Consider the following 21,487-nt stretch of genomic DNA (forward strand, 5'->3'; position numbering starts at 1 on the left):
CACTATGTTGCCCAGGCTAGTCTTGAACTCCTAGGCTCAAACGATCCTCCTACCTCAGCCTCCCAAATTGCTGGGATTACAGGTGTGAGCCACCATGTGCAGCCAACCCCATCAATTTCCATTTTATTCATTCCATTTCTTAATAACCATCTAAAGATTCCTACGCTGCTGGGGCCAGTCCCCTCTTGCTGCCGCTGCCGCCTTCTCCTCCTCCTCCTCTTCCCCATTCCCCTCCCCCTCCTCCCCCTTTCTTACTGCTGCTTCTGCTGCTTCTTCAGCTGCTGCTTCTGCTGCTGTTGCTTCTGCATCTGCTTCTGCTGCTGCTTCTGCTTCTGCTTCTTCTTCCTCTTCCTCTTCTTCCTCCTTTTTCTTCTTCTTTCTTCTCCTTCATCTCATTTCTTTTCCTTCTTCCTTCTCCTCCTCTTCCCTCCTCCTCCTTCCTTCCTCTTTCTTCTTCTTTCTTCTTTCCTCTCCTCCCTCTCCTTCTCCTCCTTCTCCTCTTCCCCTCCCTCCCTCCCTCCTTCCCTCCCTCCTTCCCACCTTCCCTCCTTCCCTTCCTTTCCTTCCCTTCCTTCCTTCTTTCCTTTTTTTTTTTTTTTTTTCCTGAAATGGAGTCTCGCTCTGTCACCTAGGTTGGAGTATAGTGGCATGATCATGGCTCACTGTAGCATCGACCTTCTGGGCTCAACTGATCCTGTCACTTCAGTCTTCGAGTAGCTGGGACCACACGTTTCTTGTAGTGTCCAGGAACCATCTCTTCATGTTCTTTATTGTCAATGTATCATTCCTGTTTAGTTTCATGTCTCCCACTGTGAGAAACAAGTAGCATTCTGTTATTACTCACATGCCACCATGGTTCTTCATTATCTTAATGTATTGAAACAACATAGATCTTCTTGCCCTGCATTTATTTAATGCTGATTGCATCAAAACTCCTTAGGCTACATCCTTCATCATACTGCCCAAGAATACTGGCTTCTAATGACTCTCTCACAGGTTATGGTACTGCGATCATGACCACAAACACAGGGTTTACCCAGATTATGCAGGAAAAAATGAAAAATACTTTGTTTTCTTGTCATGCTAAATTTATTGTTTGGAAATTTTTTCAAGAGAAGACCAGGTCTTCTCTTGAACTCTTTAAACTATAAACTTTATATTCCTAGAATGTTCCTATGTTGACCACATCCCTACCTTTCACACACCACCACTGGTAGGGAGGACTGGTAAGAGGCTCTCCTCTTTACACAAGGAATGTCCATTATTTGGCCAGCAGAGCTTAAGATCAACCAGGGAGATCATGATGTCACCAAGTTAATAGGAAGCAGGAGAGGATACTGATTAAAAGGGCTGACTTACATTGTAGAGGTATGGTCTCAAAAGCCTTCAAGGGAGATAGGCACTGCCACTCCTGAAGGATTGCCTGACATGAGGTGCAGAACCTGTGTGTTGTGGGGTGACTGCCCTGAGTGTCAGTGACATGAGGTACATGGGGTGCTGTAGGATACACAGACCCACACACATGGCTCAAGCTCAAGGGTTGATAGTGAACCACAGGTAGTCCAGAGCCAAGAGTTGTTAAAAATCAGCATATTATCACCATTTGACAACCCAATCTTGCACAATCTCTGGAAAGAAATACTATGCCAACAGGAGCAATTCACTTTCCAGATCTCCTTTTTGGATTCCAGCTCTGATTTTTGTATCTTCTCAGGGCATCTGGTCCATCCCAAGTATGGGATAGAGGGTTGTAGAATACCCCAAAAGGAAAAAGCAGAAACTAGAACACACAGAGGTCCCAGTATGGAATGGGGGCACCTCACCTGGATGGCTCTGATAGCCCTTGTCAGTCCCAGGGATCAGAGGGAGACTCAGAAAATTGTGAGGAAGATACCCCAAAATGCAGGGTCCCCTGGAACAAGGAACCCAGGGAAGAGTGCCCTGCTGCCTAGATTGAAGGGCTGAAGTGATTTTAGGGCAACAAAGTTGATGATAGAAAGTTCTCTATTACTGAAGAATTCTAGTGGTTAAAGGAACTAATGAAATAATGGATCATTAATGTATGGTAAAACTATAACCTGAATAAGCCTAGTATCACTAAAAGTGGAAAACCTGACATTATGTCTCCTAATGTGATGCAATAAGAAAACAGCACCACTTGCAAGGTATTCCTGCCTTAAAAGCTGAACGTGAATCTGATGAAATTTCTGAATTTATTGTCTATAAAAAAATATGGGGGTAAAGAACAAGTTAAATAACTCTGTTAGAGTGCAGTCAGCTAAATACAGAATGTGGGACTGTCAAGAGCTGTGCAAGGCCTGGGATTTTGCCCCACTTATAAACTAACAAGTTAGCCTGTTTTGGTTTCATGGATGCTGGCAGGAGACAGAAGATTCCTGAGTCAGAGACAAAGGATTTTATTGCCCACAGCAAAAGTAGTATTCAGAACTTCGTATTTGTTTGTGTCAGTCTCCATGCCCCACAAGGCTTATTGGAAGTGACACAAAGGGCTCATGATGGATGCCTTAGAATGTAGTTGGTCGCATTAGAGTAAAGAAACACTGAGTTTGGGGGTATTCATTGTTTTTAAGGCAAGTGGAAGCCAGCCTGCTGTTTCGGGGAGATATTACCCCATCCTTCAGGTTTGCTTGCTGCAAACACAATCTTGAGAAATGGCCCTGGTAAAGAATGGTCAGGGCTTTGCATTCCTGGTATGCCCAGCAAAAACATACGGGGATACTCAAGGCTGATGACAGATTGCCTGTTGGAAAAATACACCCCTTAGCCCAATATGTTCTTGACCAAACTTGAGTTTTTACATGAGCATGCCACTCCATCAGCCACTCTGACTAATATGACCAGAGAGGTTGGGAGCAAAACCATTTCATTGTCTCTCCTAGGAGTTTTATGGTTTCAGGTCTTATGTTCAGGCCTTTAACACATTTTGAGTTAATTTTTGTACATGGTGTAAAGTCATTTTTAAAAATTTGGACGTAATCAGTTTTCCCAACATCATTTGTTGAAGAGACTAGTCTCTCCCCCATTTTGTGGCCTTGGCACCCTCGTCAAATATCATCTGACAATATATGTGAGGGCTTATTTCTGGGCTCACTCTTCTGTTCCATTGGTCTGTGTGTCTGTCTTTATGTCAATATAATACTATTTTGATTACTGTAGCTTTGTGATATGTTTCAAAATAGGAAGTATGAGACCTCCAGCTTTGTTTTTCTTCCTAAAAATTTTTTTGGCTATATGGGATTCTTTGAGATTTTATATGCATTTTAGGGTTTTTAAATTTTTTCTGCAAAAACAAAAAGCCATTGGAATTTTGATGGGAATTGCATTTAATTTATAGATCACTTTGGGTAGTATTGTTATTTTAACAATATTAAGCCTTCCAATCCATGAACATGGGATGTCTTTCCATTTATTTGTATCTTCTTTAATTTTTTAAAGTGATGTTTTGTAGCAGTGATACAAGAAACAGGAGGGATGAATTAATGATATTTTATTATTACAAGATACACCACCCATGATGTAGTACAGTGCTATTTGAAAGTGGACTTGCATTAATTATAAATGTGTACTGCAAACTCTAGGGCAACCACTAAAGAAAGTAAAAAAAGAAGTATAAGTGATATGCCAGGAAGGAAGAGAACATGGAATCATATAAAGTGCTCAATTAAAACCACAAAAGGCAGAAAAACAGTGGAAAACAAAAACAGGAATAAAAAACAAGGGCAACAAACAGAAAGCAGTAACAAATATGATATATTAATCCAACTATATCTATAATGACTGTAAATGTTAATGACCTAAATTTTACTAAGACAAAGATTGAGTAGATCTAAAAACAATACCTAACTATATGTTGTCTACAAGAAACACATTTTATCCCAGGCACAGTGGCTCACGCCTGTAATCTCAACACTTTGGGAGGCCAAGGTGGGCAGGTTATGAGGTCAGGAGTTTGAGACCAGCCTGGCTAACATGGTGAAACCCCATCTCTACTAAAAATACAAAAATTATCCAGGCGTGGTGGCATGCACCTGTAATCCCAGCTATTCAGAAGGCTGAGGCAGAAGAATTGCATGAACCTGGGAGGCGGAGGCCACAGTGAGCCAAGATCATGCCATTGCACTCCAGCCTGGGTAAAAGAGCGAGACTCCTTCTCAAAAAAAAAAAAAAAAAAAAAAAAAAAAACAAAGGGAAAGAAAGAGAAAGTGGAAGTAGCTATATTAATTTCAGAATTTCAGGCAGAGCAAACTTCAGAGCAAGGACAGGTATCAGGGATAAGGAGGGAAATTACATAATGAAACAGCATTCAATACCCCAAGAAGACATAATCATTCTTTTTTTCTTTTTTTGAGATGGAATTTTTCTCTGTCACCCAGGCTGGAGTACAATGGTATAATGGCACAATCTCGGCTCACTGCAACCTCTGCCTCCAGGGTTCAAGCAATTCTGTATCAGCCTCCTGAGTAGCTGGGATTACAGGCGCCTGCCACCACACCTGGCTAATTTTTTGTAGTTTTTAGTAGAAATTGGGTTTCACCATGTTGGCCAGGCTGGTCTCGAACTTCTGACCTCGGGTGATCTGCCCACCTCAGCCTCCCAAAGTGCTAGGATTACAGGCATGAGCTGCTGCACCCCGCTGACACAATAATTTTTAATGTGTATTCACCTAACAACAGGGCATCCAAATATGTAAGGGAAAAACTGATAGAACTGCAAGAAGACCTGGGTGAATCTACTATTATAGTTGGAGACTTTAACACTCCTCTATCAGAAATGGACACAGTCAGCAGGCAGAAAACCAGTAAGGACATAGTTAAATTCAACAACACTATCAATCAACTGTATATAATTGACATCTATAGAATATTTCATCCAGCAGCAGGCAGCAGATTACAATTCTCAAGATCACATGGAGCATTCACCAAGACAGATCACATTCTGGGCCATAAAACACACCTTAACAAATATAAAAGAAATCATATAGTGTCTGCTTTCAGACCTCATGAAATTAAACTAGAAATTGATATCAGAAAGATACCTGAGAATCACAAATACCTGGAGATTAAACAACATACTTCTTTTTTTTTTTTTTTTTTTTGTGACGGAGTCTCGTGCTGTCACCCAGGCTGGAGTGCAGTGGTGCGATCTTGGCTCACTGCAAGCTCCACCTCCTGGGTTCACGTCATTCTCCTGCCTCAGCCTCCTCAGTAGCTGGGACTACAGGTGCCTGCCACCATGCCTGGCTAATTTTTTTGTATTTTTTAGTAGAGACGGGGTTTCACCGTGTTAGCCAGGATGGTCTTGATCTCCTGACCTCGTGATTCACTTGTCTTGGCCTCCCAGATTAAACAACATACTTCTAAGTAATACATGAGTCAAAGAAAAAGTCTGATGAAGAGAGTTAAAAATATTTGAAATAAATGAAAATATAACTTATCAAAATGTCTAAGATACAGCAAAAGCAGTGCTTAGAAATTTATAGTATTGAATACATATATTAGAAAAGAAGATTTAAAATCATTAATCCAGCTTTCAGTTTTAGCTCAGAGAAGGCCAAGGTGCAACTTTCTTCAATTGTCATGAATCTGAGTTCATACAACACCAACCATCTCCACCATGCCATCGAAGAAAAAGGTAAAATAATTAATCCAATATTCTGCCTTAGGAAACTAGAAAAAGAAGAGCAAATTAAATCCAAATAAGCAGAATAAAATAAATAAAAATTATAGCAGAAATCAATGAAACTGGAAGCAGAAAACCAATAGAGAAAAATAACAAAACCAAAATCTAGTTTAAAAAAAATCAATAAAGTTAATAAACCTCTAGCCAGGCTTACTAAGAGAAAGAGAAGACACAATTACTAATATCAGAAGTGAAAGAGAAGCATCACTACAGATCCCATGGACACTAAAAGAATAATAAAGGAATATTATGAATAACTCTATGCCCCCACATTTGATAACCTAGATGAAATGGACTAATTACTTAAAAGACACAATCTGCCAAAATTAACACAAAAAGAAATCAATACTTTTAGTAAACCTATATTGATTAAAGAAATTGGATTAATAATTAATAAACTTCCAAAACAGAAACCAGCAGACTCAAATGGATTCATTAGTGAATTCTACCAAACATTTAAGGAAGAAATTATACCAATCCTATACAATCTGTTCCAGAAGACAGAAGCAGAGGGGATACTTCCTAAATCATTCTATGAGGCTGGCATTACTCTAATATTCAAATTAGACAAAGACATTACAAGAGCCAGGTGCAGTGGCTCACACCTGTAATCCCACAATTTGGGAGGCTACAGTGGGAGGATCACTTGAGTTCAGGAGTTCAAGACCAGCTTGGGCAACATAGCAAGACCTCATCTCTACTTTAAAAAAAAAAAGTAGCTGGTGTGGTGGCACACAACTCTAGTCCCAGCTACTTGGAAAGCTGAAGTGGGAGGATCACTTGAGTCCAGGAGATCAAGGCTGCAGGGAGCTATGATCATGACACTGCACTCTAGTTTAGGCAACAGAGTGAGTCCTTGTCTCAGAAAAAAAAAAATACAAGAAAAGAAAACAATAGAGTAATATCTGTCATGAACAGAGATTCAAAAATCCTGAACAAAATACTAGCAAGTTGAATCCAACGATGTAAAGAAAGAATTACACACCATGGCCAAGTGGAATTTATCCAAGGTAGGCAAGGCTAGTTCAACATTTGAAAATCAATTAATGTAATCCATCACATCAACAGGCTAAAGAAGAAAAATCACATGGTCATATAAATAGATGCAGAAAAAGCATTTGACAAAAAAAACCATTTCATGATTTGAAAAACTCACAATAAATTGAGAATAGAGATGAACTTGCTCAACTTGATGAAGAACATCTACCAAAAAACCTACAGCTAACATTATACTTCATGGTGAGAAACTTGAAGATTTTCTCACACTATCAGTGACATTGCAAATATGTCCCTTCTCACCACTGCTTTTCAACATCATACTGGAAGTCCTAGCTAATGCAAGAACACAAGAAAAAGAAAAGGCATACAGATTGGGAAGGAAGAAGTAAAATTATCTTTGTTTGCAGATGACATGATTGTAGAAATCCAAAAGAATCAACAAACAACCCTCCTTCAACTAATAAGCAATTATAGCAGGGTTGTAGGATACAAAGTTAATGTACAAAAGCCAATTGCCTTCTGATACACTGTAAGCAATGAACAAGCAGAATTTGAAATTAAAAACACAATACCATTTATATCCTTCGGAAAAGAAATAGGTATAAATCTAACAAAATATGTGGAAGATCTATATAAGAAAAACTACAAAACTCTGATGAAAAATATCAAAGAAGACTTAAATAAATGGAGATATAGTCCATGTTCATGGATAGGAAGACCCAGTGTTGTTGAGATGTCAGTTCTGAACTGGATCTACAGATTCAATGCAATCCCAATCAAAATCCAGTCAAGTTACTTTGTGGATGTTGATAAACTAATTCTAAAGTTTATGTGAAGAGGCAAAGACACAGAATAGCTAACTCAACAATAAAGGAGGAGAACAGTTAGAGGACTGATAGTACCCAAATTACTAGACTTACTAGAGGTCAGGCATGGTGGCTCACACCTATAATCCCAACTACTCTAAAGGCTGAGGTGGGAGGATCACTTGAGCCCAGGAGTTGATGTTGATAAACTGATTCGAAAGTTTATGTGAAGGGGCAAAGACACAGAATAGCCAACTCAACAATAAAGGAGGAGAACAGTTAGAGGACTGATAGTACCCAACTTACTAGAGTTACTAGAGGTCAGGCATGGTGGCTCATACCTATAATCCTGACTACTCAAAAGGCTGAGGTAGGAGGATCATTTGAGCCCAGGAGTTCAAGATCAGCCTGAGCAACATAGAAAGACCCGGTTTCTAACAAGTTAAAAAAAAAAAAAAAAGACTTATAGAAAGCTGCAGTAATCAAGACAGTGTGATATTCGTGAAATAGATCAATGAAACAGAACAGAGAGCCCAGAAATAAACCCACATAAACAGAGCCAACTAACCTTCGACAAGGGAAAAAAGGCAATACAATGGAGCAAAGATAGTCTTCTCAACAAATGGTTCTGGAACAACTGGACATCCATGTGCAAAAAGTAAATTTAAACATGGACCTTAAACCCATCCCAAAAATTAACTCAAAATGAATCACAGACCTAAATGTAAAATGCAAACCATAAAACTCCTATAAAATAACAGAGAAAAACTTAGATGACTTTGCTGATACAGTTTGGATGTGTATCCACTCCAGATTTCATGTTGAAATGTGATCCCCAATGTTGGAGGTGGGACCTGGTGGGAGGTATTTGGGTCATGGGGGTGGATTCCTCATGAATGGCTTGGTGCCCTCCTTGAGATAATACATGAGTTCTCACTCTATTCGTTCATGCAAAAGCTAGTTTTAAAAGAGCCCGGCACTTCCTCTCCTCTCTCTTGCTCCCTCTCTCACCATGTGATACACTAGCTCCCCTTTTGCCTTCTGCCATGATTGTAAACTTCCTGAGGTTTCACCAGAAGCAGATGCTGGCACTACACTTCTTGTATAGCCTGTGGAACTGTGAGCCAAATAAACCTGTTTTCTTTATAAATTATTCAGCCTTACATATTCCTTCAGGGCAACACAAAACAGACTAACACATATGGGTATGGTGATAATTTTTTTTTTTTTTTTTGAGACAGAGTCTCACTTTGTTGCCCAGGCTGGAGTGCAGTGGTGCAATCTCAGCTCACTGCAAGCTCTGCCTCCCGGGTTCACGCCATTCTCCTGCCTCAGCCTCCCGAGTAGCTGGGACTACAGGCACCCGCCACCACGCCCGGCTAATTTTTTTTTTGCATTTTTAGTAGAGATGGGGTTTCACCGTGTTAGCCAGGATGGTCTCGATCTCCTGACCTCATGATCTGCCCGCCTTGGCCTCCCAAAGTGCTGGGATTTACAGGCATGAGCCACCGCGCCCGGCTGGTGATAACTTTTTAGATCCAATACCAAAATTACAGTTCATGAAAGAAACAATTGATAAGCTGAACTTCAACAAAATTAAAACCTCTGCTCTGCAAAAGACAACGTCAAGAGAATGAGAAGAGAAGCCACAGACTGGGAGAAAATATTTGCAAAAGAACCATCTGATAAAGGACTCTTATCCAAAATACACAAAGAAATCTTAAAACTCAACAATAAGAAAATGAGCAGCCCAATTAAAAAATGGGCAAAAGACCTGAACAGACCCCTAATCAAAGAAGATATACAGATAGCAAGTAAACATATGAAAAGATTTAAACATATTACATCATTAGAGAATTGCAAATTAAAACAATGGGCTATCACTACACATGTATTAGAATAACTAAAATCCAAAACACTGACAATACCAAACATTGGCAAGGATATGGAGCAACAGGAATATTAATCCTTGCTGATGGGAATACAAAATGGTACAGCTACCTCAGAAGACAGCAGCTTCTTATAAAACTAAACATACTTTTACCATACAATCCAGCAATGCATGCCTTATTATTTACCCAAATAAACTGAAAATTTGTGTCCACACAAAAACCTGCACATGGATGTACATAGAAGCTTTATTCATAGTCGCCAAAAGTTGGAAGCAACCAAGATGTCCCTCAGTAAGTGAATGATAAATAAACTGAGGTATATCTAGACAATGGAATATTATTCAGCAGTAAAAAGAAATGAGATGTCAAGCCATAAAAAGACATGGAAGAAACAAATGCTTATCAGTGAGTGAAATAAGCTGATCTAAAAGGCTGCATACTGTATGACACCAACTATATGACATTCTGGAAAAGACACAACTATGGAGACAATAAAAAGATCAGTGGTTGTCAGGGGTTGGGAGAAAGGGAGGTATGAATAGGTGAAACACGGGACTTTTTTAGGGCAGTGAAACTATGCTGTATAATAGTGCAATGGTGAATATGTTATTATACATTTGTCAAAATTCATAGAAAGTATAACACCAAGAATGAACACTAATGTAAAGTATGGACTTTGGGTGATAATGATGTGTAATTGTAGGGCCATCAGTTGTAACAAGTGTACCATTATGGTATGGGATGCTGATGGTTGGGGAGGTTGTGTTGTGGGGGAACAGGGTATATGGGAACTCTCTGTATTTTCTGCTCAATTTGGCTATAAACCTAAAACTGATCTAAAAACTAAAGTTTATTAATTAAGGACCAAATGAGGGTCGAGTGCGGTGGCTCATGCCTGTAATCCCAGCACTTTGGGAGGCTGAGGTGGGTGGATCAAGAGGTCAGGAGTTTGGGACCAGCCTGGCCAATATGGTGAAACCCCATCTCTACTAAAAATACAAAAATTAGCTGGGCGTGGTGGCGTGCACCTGTAGTCCCAGCTATTCAGGAGGCTGAGGCAGGAGAATTGCTTGAACCCGGCAGGTGGAGGTTGCAGTGAGCCAAGAGCACGCCATTGCACTCCAGCCTAGCGACAGAGTGAGACTCCATCTCAAAAAAAAAAAAAAAAAATGAAGTTTATACCAGGAATTTAAAGGTGGTTCAACATCTGAAAATCGATTGATATAATTCATCGATAGAATAGATGAAAAGAAAAAAGAATGCTCTTATTAGGTATAGAAAAAGTATTTGACAAAATTCATCATCCATTCATGATTAAACCAATCAAACAAAAAACTCCATAAAAAACTTCTTAGAAACTAAGAATATAAGGTCACTTCCTTAATCTAAGTGGCATCTACAAAAAAAACTACTGCTAATATCATACTTAATGGCGAAAGGCAAGAAAAAGAAATAAAAGGCATACAGATTGGAAAGGAAGAAACAAAATGGTCTCTATTTGCAGACAGCATGATTATCTATGAAGAAATTCCTAAAGAATCTACAATAAAACTGTTGGATTAATACAAGTTTAGCAAGGTCACAGGATGGATGCAAGGTTAATTTAAAAGAGTCAATCATATATTCCTGTATAACAGCAATGAAAAATTAGAATTTGAAATTTAAAAGACAGCACCATTTAAAATAGCTCAACTAACAATTAAGAACTTAGGTATAAATTTAAGGCATATGTACAGCATCCATATGCTGAAACCTACAAAACATTGATGAAATAAAGAAGATCTAAATTAATGTACACATAAAATGTCTATATGGCTTGGAAGGCTCAATAAGACGTCATTCTCCCACAAACAGCACAATCTCAAGGAAATCTCAGGCACATTTTTAGATACTGACAAATTGATTCAAAATTTATATGGAGGCTGGGCATGGTGGCTTACACCTATAATCCCAGCACTTTGGGAAGCCAAGGTGGGCAGATCACTTGAGCCCAAGAGTTTGAGACCAGCCTGGGCAGCAACATAGAGAGATCCTGTCTCTATTTAAAAAAAAAAAATTAAAAATAAATAAATAAATAAATAAATAAAATGGAAAAGGTAATTAAACTACAGGAGCCAATTTTTTTTGTTTTTGGTTTCTTGTTTCTTTTTGTTGTTGTTCGTTTTTTTTTTTGAGACAGTCTCCCTTTGTTGCTCAGACGGGAGTGCAGTGGTGCAATCTCGGCTCACTGCAACCTCTGCCTCCCGGGTTCAAGTGATTCTCCTGCCTCAGCCTCCCAAGTAGCTGGGATTACAGGCACCCACCACCACACTTGGGTAATTTTTGTATTTTTAGTAGAGAGGGCGTTTCACCATGTTGGCCAGGCTGGTCTCAAACTCCTGCCCTTAAGCGATCCGCCCACCTTGGCCTCCCAAACTGCTGGGATTACAGGCATGAGCCAATGCACCTGGCCCAATTTTTGTTTTTTTTTAAATAAAACAACAACAAAAGAACTAAGTTGGAGGACCCATACTACTTTAAGGCTTACTGTAAAGCTATAGTAATCAAGACAGCATGGTATTGTTGAAAGAATAGACACGTATAAACATTAAACAGAATAAACAGCCCAAATTAAACTTACACAAATATAGTCAACAGATTTTTGACAAAAGTTCAAAGGCAATTCAATAGAGAAGGAACAGTTTTTTCAACAAATGGTGCTAGAATGATTCTTCATCCATATGCAAAAAAGGAACTTCAACACATACTTCATACCTTATACAAAAATTATTTCAAAGTGGTTTATAGACCTAAATATAAAATATAAAACTATAAAACGTCTAGGAGAAAGTGTAAGAGACCTTGAGTTTGACTATGAGGTTTGTTTGTTTGTTTGAGATGGAGTTTCGCTCTAGTCACTCAGGCTAGAGTGCAATGGTATGCTCTCGGCTCACTGCAACCTCCGCTTCCCGGGTTAAAGCGATTCTCCTGCCTGAGCCTCCCAAGAGGCTGAGATTACAGGCATGCGCCACCAGGCCCAGCCAATTTTTGTATTTTTAGTAGAGACAGGGTTTCACCATGTTGCCCAGGCTAGTCTCGAACTCCTGACCTCAGGTGATCCACCCTCCTTGGCCTCCCAAAGTGCTGGGATTACAGGCGTGAGCCACCATGCCCGGCCAACTATGAGTATTTAAATATGACACTAAAAGCACAATCCATCAAAGAAAAAAATGAGAAATTGAGTTTTACGAAAATTAAAGACTTTTGTGGGCTGAGCATGGTGGCTCATGTCTGTAATCCCAGCACTTTGGGAGGCTGAGGCGGGTGGATCACGAGGTCAGTAGTTCAAGACCAGCCTGGCCAACATGGTGAAACACCATCTCTACTAAAAATACAAAAATTAGCTGGGCATGGTGGCGGGTGCCTGTAATCCTAGCTACTTGGGAGGCTGAAGCAGGAGAATCACTTGAACCCAGGAAGCGGAGTTTGCAGTGAGCCAAGATTGCACCATTGCACTCCAGCCTGGGCGAAAGTGCGAGACTATGTCTCAAAAAAAAAAAAAAAAAGACTTTTGCTTTGTATAAAAATCTGTGAAGAGAATGAAAATACAAGCCATAGACAAGGAGAAAATATTTGCAAATCACATATCCAATAAAGAGTTTGTATCCAGAATATATAAAGAACTCTTTAACCATAACAATAATGAAACAAATAATTAAACTTAAAACTGTGCAAATATCTGTCTTCCCCAAAGAAGATGTATAGATGGCAAATAAACATAGGGAAAGATATTCAACATCATTAGTCATGAAGGATATGCAAATTAAAACCACAATGGGATACCACTATGCACCTATTACAATGGCTAAAATAAAGAACTGAATACAAAATATTGGCCTTGATGTGGAGTAACAGTCATTCATTGCTGGTGGAAATACAAAATGGTACAGCCACTTTGGAAAAACAAATTTGGCAGTTTCTTATAAAGTTAAGCATATACTTATGTGACCCAGCAATCTCACTTCTAGGTATTTATCCAAGTGAAATGAAAGCTTACATTTATACAAAAACATGTATATGACTACTTATACATAATTTTCCCAAAATGAGCAATCAAAAATGATAAATTGTGATAATCCATATAGTGGAATACTACTCAGCAATAAACAAGAACAGATTATTGATTCATACAAAAACATGGGTGAATCTTAAAATGCATTTTCCTAAGAAGATCATTGTTGGGGCTGGGTGATGGGTACAGGAGGATTGATTATTCTATTTTTGTGTGTGATTGAAAATTTCCATAATAAAAGTTTTAAAAGTGTATTTTAATATGGTATTTTAAAATGATATCACAATGTCCAGGTACTGTACAGATAAGACTGAAGTTCCATGTTCTAAAGCCAGAAGCTGCATCTGAAATGTTGCATAGAAAACTGCTCATTGGCTGGGCGCGGTGGTGCACGCCTGTAATCTCAGCACTTTGGGAGGCCGAGGTGGGTGGATCACCTGAGGTCAGCAGTTCAAGACCAGCCTGGGCAACATGGTGAAACCCCATCTCTACTAAAAAAAAATACAAAACAGGCTGGGCACGGTAGCTCACGCCTGTAATCCCAGCACTTTGGGAGGCCGAGGTGGGCGGACCATGAGGTCAGGAGATCGAAACCATCCCGGCTAACACAGTGAAACCCCGTCTCTGTTAAAAATACAAAAAATTAGCCGGGCATGGTGGTGGGTGCCTGTAGTCCCAGCTACTCGGGAGGCAGAGGCAGGAGAATGTCGTGAACCCGGGAGGCAGAACTTGCAGTGAGCCGAGATCACGCCACTGCACTCCAGCCTGGGCGACAGAGTGAGACTCCGTCTCAAAAACAAACAAACAAACAAAAAAACTTAGATGGGCATGGTGGCAGGCATCTGTAATCCCAGCTACTTGGGAGGCTGAGGCATGAAAAATCGCTTGAAACCAGGAGGCAGAGGTTGCAGTGAGCTGAAATTGCACCATTGCACTCCAGCCTGGGCGACAGAGCGAGACTCCATCTCAATTAAAAACAACAACAACAACAACAATGACAACAACAAACAAAAAACTGCTCATTATATAAAGATCCAATCTGGTAATATAAATTTTATTTTATTAAGATATATACTTAGAAAGCATTTTGAATTGCTTCAAACATAATTTGAGGGGAACAAAGACTTATTGGCTTGTTGGTTTTAAGAACTGAATTTGCATAGGTATTAGAAAAAGTACAGAAAGCTCCCCAGAGCAGTCTGGAGGCCAGCAGTCCCAGGCCCCTAGGCCATTTGAGTTATAGGACAGAAGGTGGGGGTGTCAGTGAGCACTGTTCCTTCTGAGTGTCTGTCAATGGAGGTTGCATGTGAAACAGGAAAGAGGTTTGCTGAGTCTCTATGTTTATGTTTGCCGTTTCTTTAACTGGAGACTGAAGTTTGAGAATAGCAAGTAAGCAAGTAATCATTCTCCTAGATCTCATTACTTGAGATCTTTTTTTTTTTTGAGACAGGGTCTGGCTGTGTTACCCAGGCTGGAGTGCAATGGGACAATCTCAGCTCACTGCAACCTCTGCCTCCCAGGCTCAAACCATCCTCCCACCTAAGCCTCCCAGGTAGCTGGGACCACAGCCATGCACCACCATGGTGGGGTAATTTTTGTATTTTTGGTAGAGACGGGGTTTCGCCATGTCTCCCAGGCTGGTCTCGAATTCCTAGCTTCAAGCAATCCTCCTACCTCGGCCTCCCAGAGTAAAGGCGTGAGCCACTGTGCTTGGCCTGAGATAATTTCTTAAGATGATGTATAACACCTCCCACAATGATAGCTCCCCCTATGTAACACCTCCTGCAAGTTGTCCCGAGCTATTTTAAGCTGTAATCAGAATATATTGAAGTTTCAACATTTTTATTGTCTTTGTCCTGTACCCCCAGCAATAAAAAAAAAAAAAAAAAAAGACTTAAAAAAATTATGGGGCCTATTGGCTGGGCGTGGTGGCTCATGCCTGTAATTGCAGCACTTTGGGAGGCTGAGGTGGGCGGATCATCTGAGGTCGGGAGTTCAAGACCAGCCTGACCAACATGGAGAAACTCCGTCTCTACTAAAAATACAAAATTAGCCAGGTGTGGCACGCATGCCTGTAATCCCAGCTACTTGGAAAGCTGAGGCAGGAGAATCACTTGAACCCAGGAGGCGGAGGTTGCAGTGAGCCAAGATCAAGCCATTGCACTCCAGCCTGGGCGACAAGAGCAAAACTCCATCTCAAAAAAAAAAATTATGGGGCCGAGCGCGGTGGCTCAGTCCTATAATCCTAGCACTTTGGGAGGTAGAGGTGGGCAGATTGCTGGAGCCCAGGAGTTCAGGACCAGCCTGGGCAACATTGTGAAACCCTGTCTCTACAAAAAAGCTACTCTGGAGGCTGAGGCAGGAGGACTGCTTGAGCCCGAGGTTGAGGCTGCAGTGAGCCGAGATTGTGCCACCGTACTCCAGCCTGGGTGACAGAACAAGACTCCATCTCAATTTAAAAAAAAAAAGGAAATTTCTGAAATGATAGTAATGTTCTATGTCTCGATAGCAATTTGGGATACAAAAGTATAGGCATTTATTATTATTAAAACTTGGAGATTTATACACAAGCACATAAGATTCATACATTTCATTGTATACGTATTTTACTTCAAAAGAAAAAAGTCAACAAATATTTAACCTAGTCAATGATATACATGCTGAGTTATTTAGGCAGAAGTCTACAATTTACTTTTAAATGCGTCCAAAAAAAAAAAAAAAAAAAAAACAGGGATTGACGAATACTTAGAGAAAGGTACAGACATGTGATAAACCAACTATAGTGAAATATTAGTGGTAGTCTACATGGTAGGTATATGCTGTTCACTATAAAATTTTTTCAACTTTGCTCTATGTTTGCAAATTTTCACAATAATATATTGGGGAAATGTCTAGAAATGTGATGCTACCCTAGGTCAGCAGGAACTGTGAAAGATTAGACCTGTATTCTGGTTCCAAGATGCTAGAGGCTTTTTTTTTTTTGTGGCAGGGGGGAGGTGGAATCTCACTCTGTCAGCCAGGCTGGAGTGCAATGGTGTGATCTTGGCTCACTACAACCTCCACCTCCCGGGTTCAAGTGATTCCTCTGCCTCATTTTCCCAAGTAGCTGGATTACAGGCACCTTCCAGCATGCCCAGCTAAGTTTTTGTATTTTTAGTAGAGACGGGGTTTCACCAGGTTTTTCAGGCCGGTCTTGAACTTGATCCACCTGCCTCGGCCTCCCAAAGTGCTGGGATTACAGGCGTGGGCCACCACGTCCGGCCTGCTAGAGCCTTTTATACTTGATATAATTTCTTGAATTCTGATCTCTTGAGGTTTTGTTTACTTAAATCTAGTTATCTCATCTCCCTTCTATTTTCACTTTCTGGTTTATCTAGTAATTTGTTCATTCATTTTCAAATATTTACCTTTCCCTACTAGGAACCAGGCCCTTTGTAGGTGCTGGGGATACAGTTTTGTTTCTGCTCCCATGGAGCTTCCATCGTGGCTTATTCCCAGTAACTAGCACGTCTAACTCCCTTAATTCTATCAGGAATGCTGGTTCCTACATCTTGAGGCTATGACAGACAGGGCCAGTTTATCCATTGAATAGTATAGACCCCACACCAAGGGTCTGGGAGCTTTTTACGGTTCTATGAAAAATGTTTTATGCATGAAAAAAAGAATCTCCAATTTACAAAAGAAAATCACAAAATCCTATACATTGCCAAGGCTGTCGAAATGAACTCCTAGTCTTTTTGATTCTCTCTTTTTTTACGGCTCTGAATACCACAGGACTGCCAGCATTTCGGGCCCCAGTGGCAAATCTAGCCCTAATATAGATGCTGTATGGGAATAAGACACTCCAATAGTCAGATGGATCCCTAAGCTTATCATAGCCTAATGACATTGCAACTTCATTCTTTGAACTTCTTGTGCTGATCTGTTGTTCAGCAGTCCACCTTCTGATTCCCATGTAGGTCTGTGGAGAGGATGCAGTATTTCTTTGGGTATTTCTAGTCTCTGTAACAGTGCTTTCTCAGGTAAACCCATAAAATAGCTTGTGATTAAGAGCTGTCATACCACATGTCTAGAATTTGAGACGGAAATCGGCCAATCCGGATGCAGTAGCTCATGCCTGTAATCCCAGCACTTTCGGAGGCTGGGGCGGGTGGATCACCTGAGGTCAGGAGTTCGAGACCAGCCTGACTAACCTGGTGAAACCCCGTCTCTACTAAAAATAAAAAAAATTAGCTGGGCGTGGTGGTGGGCGCCTGTAATCCTAGCTTGGGAGACTGAGGTAGGAGAATTGCTTGAACCTGAGAGGCAGAGGTTACGGTGAGCCGAGATCGCACCACTGCACACCACCTGGGTGACAGTGTGAGACTCCATCTCAAAAAAAAAAAAAGAAAGAAAATAGGCCAATCATGTCAACATTATTATTATTATTATTATTTTGGTCCCTTATGGCCATACATTTCTCAGTGTAAATTAAATTGCTAATTTAAGAGGGACAAGGAATATTCTTGCACATCTTCTCATCCATACCTTTAGTTTTAAACTTAGTTCTAGTTGATTCAGGCCTTGTGGAGCCTTGTTTTATCTTATTCTCAGTGTCTAGGTTCTAACCCCTACTGTTCTCCCATTATTGACTGTCCCTTGCCAGGCCTATCTTAACAGCTGAACCCTGGGCTTCTGTTTCTCCATCTTTTTTTTTTTTTTTTTTTTTTGAGACGGAGTCTGGCTCTTATTGCCCAGGCTGGAGTGCAATGGCATGATCTCGGCTCACTGCAACCTCTGCCCCCCGGGTTCAAGCGATTCTCCTGCCTCAGCCTCCTGAGTACCTGGGATTACAGGCATGTGCCACCACACCTGGCTAATTTTGTACTTTCAGTAGAGATTGGATTTCTCCATGTTGGTCAGGCTGATCTTGAACTCCTGATCTCAGGTGATCTGTCCACCTTGGCCTCCCAAAGTGGGAGGCCACCGTACCCGGCCTGTTTCTCCATCTTTAACTGTGTTGTTTTAGGCCCTCTTGGGTAAAGCCCCGTCAACTCAATCCCCAGGTTCTTTGGGCCACAATGATGCCCCTGAGGTTTGTGCTCTCGGAATGCCCCAGAGTTGGAAACTAGGCAGTTTTTGCACATAAAATTACTTTATTATAAAGGTTTCCTACTAATACATACTAACAAGTATGAGATATTGATTTTAAAAACTTTGTTTTAACCAAAGAAAATAACAGAACAACGCCTTATAAGCCAATATTTAAATAAAAGAGCATTATGAAATATTTTATTTTTATTTGTTGGTAATTATATCTGGATGGCTCATGAAATTACTGTAACATCCTTGATTTTATTGTTCCCTCAAGAATTTCTTCTCTATTTTAAATAAAATGTGTTTTATGCACTGAGTACATTTAGTATCTCCACTCTGTTAGACAATTACAACACTGTAGATACACAGAGCTATGCAATGTGCCTATTTTAACTATAGATTATCTTCCTAGGAAGAACAGTGTTGGTATCCTTTGCCATTTAGAGTCAAAAGGAGTCCGATGGCAGTTCTTTACAGTGACTGTTGAGATGACTGAATCTTCCTGAGCCAAGTCTTCACATCTCTATTTTGTTGTTTTAATTTGAATAACTATGAAAAGATTGATTTTTTTTAGGACAGGGTTTCACTCTGTCACCCAGGCTGGTGTGCAGTGGTGCGATCATGGCTCACCACAGCCTCCATCTCCCTGGCTCAGGTGATCCTCCCATCTTAGCCTCCCAGGTAGCTGGGACTACAGGCTCCCACCACCACCCCCGGCTAATTTTTGTATTTTTTGTTAATCCTCCCACCTTGGCCTCCCAAGGTGTTAGGATTACAGGCGTGAGCCACGGTGCCCAGCCAAAAAAGACTGAAATCTTTTATTTCTGATGGAGACCTCAAAGAGCTCACTGCATAGGACTGACCCCAGGTTGCCTTTATATTTCCTGCATTTTTCTTCTGTTGCTCTTCAGAGAAGCCGTATGATATAAATGAATGAATGTGTGTGTGTGTGTACACACACATGTATCTCCATTCAAAAGCTATAGCACATGTATGTTTGTATGTGTATATATGTGCATGTATATAAGTATATATGCATACACACATATACACACACACAAAGCTACAGAAAATATATATCTTGTGACTAAAATTCCCTGAACTACCAGTAACTCCAGAAATTCTATTCTGGAAAACAATGGCTAACATCTAATTCATTATCTTAGAATTATCACAAAAGGAATATGAAAATATGGTTTCTAGTGCAATGCAGTTAAGATAGGTATTCTTGTGGGCCATGGTTCCAAGAAATTTGTTTGACAACTGTATTGAGTAGTATATTTCTCCACTTCCTTTGTTTTTTCCCCTTACCTTTTTTGAAAAAAAAAAAAAGAAGAAAAATGTGTTCCTCTTTCAAGTTCTTTCTCTCTCCTGGCTTATATAGTGAGTATGTTACCAGCAGAACCTTCTCTAAAATGAAAGGAAGTCATTGCTAAGAAGAGACAAAAAGTTAACAGGATTAAGGGAGTAAAAAGGCACATGGAATTGCTGGGTGTGTCCAGAATCTGAGATTTGAAAAGAGGAGCAGAAAGAATTTTTGTATTTTAGAAGTTGAGGGGCCTTCCTGGCCTAGTTTGAAAAACACAATCAGATACAATTTGAAAAAAGTCCAACAAGATCTAGCGGGAAGATAAGCTAGAATCTTGTTACAAAAAGTGTCACGGGCCTTGGTTATATATTTTAAATGAACTTCTTAATTTCATATCAAAATGCATAGATACTTCCTGACCCCCGTTCTTGCCCTCTTCCATTTCCCTGTTAAATCCTGACCTTTCTCTGTAGCCCTTCCCGTTTCCACCCTGGAGGTCTGACTGTCAGGACTACTCTCAGGTTGCCTGGGTCTCCACAGTAGCACCCATTAGCCGTGTTGCTTCTGGGCAGGGCATCTGTTTCTGTGCAAAGAGAAAATGCTAGGGTGAGTCACCAGTCCTTCTCTCCTAACAAAAAAGCATTGTACTGTACAGTTTGATTTCGGCTCTTGTGTGCAACTTGTGATCGCAAACTAATGGGGACATGAGGCACAGCTCCAGTGACACACCTCTCAGGTTGCATTATAATGATCTGATTGGGATGTGCCCCATTAGACCGTGAGATCCTTTAAGGCTAGGATGCTTTTATTTTTGTGTTCCCAGCCCTAAGCACACTGTGCCTAGCTCAGAGTAAGCACTAAACAAATGTTTCTTGATGAGAATGCTACAGGAGGAAGGGAAGGGTTGTACTCTACACCAAGAGCAGAAGAGCTACCCTTTAAGAAACAGACTCATCTTCGCGTGGCCTGCAGAGGGCGCTCTTGCATCATAGCTATACCATGCACCCTTTGCCCATTACTGGTTTCCTTGAGCGGTACCTTTTTGGTAAAACCACAGGTGTGAGACTTTGGAAATTTAGACTTAAACCTGCCCAAACACATTAGAATATCATCAGCTGCACAGAACAAATCCACATTACAATTATTCCAAAGGGACAAGAACATTCCAGAATTTGCTTAAAGAATACTAAGCCATGACATCTCAGAAAGTCAAACCTAAAGAAGAAAAATTGCCTGGTTACTCTTCCGGGAAATGTTAATAATTCTTAAATTTGGAAGGCTCCTTACACTCACTTGATAAGCCAGTTCATCTAATCCAACTACCTCATTTCTCAGATGAGGAAACTGAAGTTTATAAAATTCCTCAAGGTGATGTATCTACAGAAAAATTGTACTCTCAATTCAGGCTTTAGATGTGTGTTGAAAACGTGGCAAGGTGTCCATTTGGAAAAAATGCACCTAGAGCCTTCTCTCTCTCTCCCTCTCCTTATTTAAATAGAAAGATTTAAAAATAAAAATATGGCCAGGCATGGCATATCATGCCTGTAATCCCAGCACTTTGGGAGTCCAAAGTGTCAGGAATGCTTGAACCCAGGAGTTCGAGACCAGCCTGGGCAACACAGCGAGACCCAGTTTCTACAAAAAATTAAAAATT

At 40.3% G+C, this 21,487-nt stretch overlaps 1 protein-coding gene across 1 annotated transcript in view; it reads right to left on the reverse strand.

Moving 5' to 3' along the window:
* Positions 1-593: 593 nt before the first annotated feature.
* LOC134738018 (uncharacterized) overlaps positions 594-21,487 on the reverse strand; it is a 48,955-nt gene continuing 28,061 nt past the window's right edge. The window contains exon 5 of the mRNA XM_063650668.1: positions 594-809. Within this exon, the coding sequence (XP_063506738.1) occupies positions 703-809 (107 nt within the window). The 3' untranslated portion in view covers positions 594-702. The remainder of the gene's footprint in view (positions 810-21,487) is intronic.

This window comes from Pongo pygmaeus, chromosome 14, assembly GCF_028885625.2.
Source record: "Pongo pygmaeus isolate AG05252 chromosome 14, NHGRI_mPonPyg2-v2.0_pri, whole genome shotgun sequence".
Taxonomy (NCBI): domain Eukaryota; kingdom Metazoa; phylum Chordata; class Mammalia; order Primates; family Hominidae; genus Pongo; species Pongo pygmaeus.